At 48.5% G+C, this 3,493-nt stretch overlaps 1 protein-coding gene across 1 annotated transcript; it reads right to left on the bottom strand.

The window, feature by feature from the left end:
- Window positions 1-1,594: 1,594 nt before the first annotated feature.
- On the bottom strand, window positions 1,595-2,989 carry drd1b (dopamine receptor D1b). Its single transcript, XM_071529639.1, has one exon. The coding sequence runs from the start codon at window positions 2,984-2,986 to the stop codon at window positions 1,595-1,597; it is 1,392 nt and encodes a 463-aa protein (XP_071385740.1). The 5' UTR covers window positions 2,987-2,989.
- Between the last annotated feature and the right edge of the window lie 504 nt (window positions 2,990-3,493).

Raw genomic sequence — 3,493 nt, 5'->3', positions numbered from 1 at the left:
AGTAATTGCATTTTTTTCGTTTTCAATTATACTTTGGTGGCACTTGCCGAAAAACATAAAATCACTAGCGCCGTTTTGAGTGTGAAGAGTTAACAATTGAAACGGAGGGCTGCCTAAAGATTCGGTGAGAAGGAGGCAAAGTGAAAAAAACAAAACGTAAAAGGAGGGGAGGATGGAGGGTGTAGGGAGTGAGAGACCTTGCTGACTGAGGGAGAGGTGGGAAGGAGAGAGGAGGGAAGAGGGAGGAGGCGGACACAGCTGAAGAAATATGAGCAGAGTAAGGTAGGAAGGGACTTTGCTGACTGAGGGAGAGAGAGCAAGAAGAAGGGGAAGGGGGAAGGAGGGGGTGGAGGGGCGGGCGAGGGTTCACTGAAGAGAGGACAGAGGTAATGAAAGGAGGGAGCGGGGAGGGGAAATGGAGGAAGCAGAGAGCGAGGCGAGGCTGCGGCTCCTGTGAGCGGGTCTGATGGGTTCAGGGCCGACGACGTTGAGAAAAGAGCCGAATAAGATACTAGGATAGGAGGGTAGAATGGTGTGTGTCAGATCCTTAAATTAAAGGCTTTATGATAATGCATCTCTCTTTCACTCACATTCCCCTCTCTCTCTCTCTCTCTCTCTCACACACACACATACATACATCGGTTGGACCTCTGAACATATCAAGTTTGCTGGGAATTATGGAGTTACTGCAAGAGAATGGGGAGAGGGGAGTAAAATTGAAATATTTATAAATATATGGCAACTTAGCCAAGGGCATTTAAACTCAAGTGTATTTTTGTACTCCTTGTCTTGTGGCTCAGCACCTATTTGTCACAGGTGCAAAGATAGAGGTTTGAATTATATTTACAACATTATCTGCCTGCTGTCTGTTTCAGTTTGAATCAGAACATTGTTACTTTGGGGTGACAAGTGGTTTTCTCAAATACATTACCATGGCAATAGAGGTGTTTTCAATTTTCAATAAAACATTGGAAATTTACTGAAATGAACATTTCTTAACTGCAATCAACAACTAATCAAACCATACCAAACCCAATTTACCCAAGTAGTTCTCTCTTTTCAAGAGTATGAAACACATATAAAGCACCTACCAACAAGACATTTTGCTAATAATTTCTACATCATCCTCTTTTGTAAATACTGTATTTAAGTCCTTCCAGGATATTGTCAACATCACCATCAGCTGTACAGTATTCACATGCAGATGTATACATCTTTGTAAATACAAAACATGTATACATGCGCATATATATCTGGTGTTCTGCTTTTATATTCACATTAGGGAACATTTATCAGCAAATCTGTCAATTTCATTAGTAAATGCTGAAAGTATTTTGCAGATAGTTATATCCAGGATAAAGTGCCTTCACTGTTTAAAACATTCTGTAGGTTTTTCCATATAGATTTGTGTTGACAGTCTTAAGGTCCCGCAGTGATTCTTAGTATATCCCATTCACTATGCTCCTGTCAGGCATATTCTCAGAGCTGTCTGTCTCTTTCAATTCTGTTCTCTGTCCTCCTGTGTAAGCCTCTCTTCCCTCATGTTTGTGCGTACATACATGCCCCGCCATATTCCACTCCAGCCCGGCCTGTCTCAACACGACACGGCTTTATGCTGTCCGTTCTGTGTGATGGGATTGATCTTTTCCAGCGTGACCTCAGTATCGCTGTCTAAATTCCCAGAGATGGCAGGGGAGAGTTTCTCCATGGCGTTGTTCACCATCCCCAGCTCTACCTCCCCTCCGCATCCATCCTTCTTCTGTAACTCCTCCTCCTGACACAAGATACTGTGGGGAATCACGTAGCTGGCCGAATGGTTGCCCTCCTTCGGGATGTGGCTCTTGGGTTGATACTGAGTGTTGGGGTTAGAGGTAGGGGCTCCCATGTTGTTGTTAATGCTGACGATCTCGATGGCGTTGCTGCCCGGGCAGAGCCGGTGGCAGCCCAGGAGGATGGAAAAGGCCTTGCGGAAGTCGGCGTTGAAGGCATAGATGATGGGGTTGAGCGAGGAGTTTGCCCAGCCGAACCACACGAACACGTCAAAGGTGGTGGAGCTGATACAGGGGAAGTCGGTGGCGCCGTCCGGCAAGTTCGGCTCGCAGAACGGAACCATGCAGTTGAGGATGAAGAAGGGAAGCCAGCAGCACACAAACACTCCCATGATCACCGACAGCGTCTTTAAGACTTTGGTTTCTCGTTTGAATGACATTTTGAATGAGCTCTCGGTCTCTATGTTTGAGCTGTTTCCCATGCTGCTGTGACGGTTTTTGGCACTCTCGGCTGCCCGCTCCAGGGCAGAGATCCTCCGTATCTGTTTCTGGGCGATGCGGTAGATCCGGGTGTAGGTGACGATCATGATGGCCACGGGGATGTAGAAGCTGATGAGGGAGGAGGAGATGGCGTAGGTCCTGTTAAGGCTGGAGTCGCAGTTGTCAGGGGGCAGATCACCGGGGTACGTCCCATTTAGCTCCACGTAGCTGGTCGTCTGAGCTTTGTGCCAGTTCAGCTGAACAGGAATGAAGGAGATGAGGACCGACAGCGTCCACGCCACACTGATCATCAGACACGCTACTTTCGGGGTCATCTTCCGTTCGTAGCGGAATGGGCTAGAGATGGCCCAGTACCGGTCTACGCTAATGACACACAGGTTCAAGATGGAGGCCGTGGAGCACATGATGTCAAACGCCACCCAGACGTTGCAGAACGCACCGAACGGCCAAAACCCCACGATCTCCGTCGCCGCCTTCCACGGCATGACCAAGATGGCTACCAGAAGGTCGGAGATGGCCAGGGAGATGACGAAGAAGTTGGTGACCTTCGACCTCAGGTGTCGGAACTTGGTGACGGCAGCGCACACCAGGGTGTTGCCTAGCAACGTGGTGAGGATGAGGAGGAAGAGGAAGCATCCTGTCAGGACGCGTTTGGACGAGTCTCTCTCCGGTAGCAGCTGCTTGCCGTCTCGGACCGTCGAGAAATTCTGATCCATTGTTTGTATTAGACTGCTGATAAACTGAGAGAGGGGGTGGGTGAGGGGGGCGGCGGGACTCACCCCATCACATCCCCAGCCTGCAGCAGCCGTGAGTCTCCGGGGGAAGGGGTTAGATGGACAGCGCAGCCGGTGGAGAGGTGGGTTGTCTCGGCACCAGCTCCCCCACAGGCCGAGTCATCCATAGGTTCCCTGCCACAGCCGCCATCCTTTCCACAAGAGCTGCTATAAATATTTCAAAAAGAAATCTTCGGAAATGAGCCAAAAAATTGTGCCCGGTTCATAAATTCCTGCAGCAGCCGTAACAACAGCAGACATTCTAGGTTGAAGTGCTGTAGTAATATCCCAGCTGTTGTTTGCAATTATTTTTCCAATTTACCCAGAAGTAATAAAACAGTAATAGCAGCAATAAAATCTAATTTGTCCAAAGGAGAAGTCCTCGTTCCCTTTTCTCCTGTCACCATATCCTTCAGCTGTCAAAGCTTCCGTGAAACTTTCACACCATAT

Source organism: Centroberyx affinis, unplaced genomic scaffold (assembly GCF_046629955.1).
Source record: "Centroberyx affinis isolate AG114_WGS23_722 - 3 ecotype Tasmania unplaced genomic scaffold, CSIRO-AGI_Caff_v1 ptg001820l_1, whole genome shotgun sequence".
Classification (NCBI taxonomy): Eukaryota; Metazoa; Chordata; class Actinopteri; order Beryciformes; family Berycidae; genus Centroberyx; species Centroberyx affinis.
This window is presented reverse-complemented; position numbering and strand designations above follow the sequence as displayed.

Bases quoted from the DNA above. Each gene is read 5' to 3' on its own strand.
- drd1b (XM_071529639.1), bottom strand. From the start codon at position 2,986: ATGGATCAGAATTTCTCGACGGTCCGAGACGGCAAGCAGCTGCTACCG.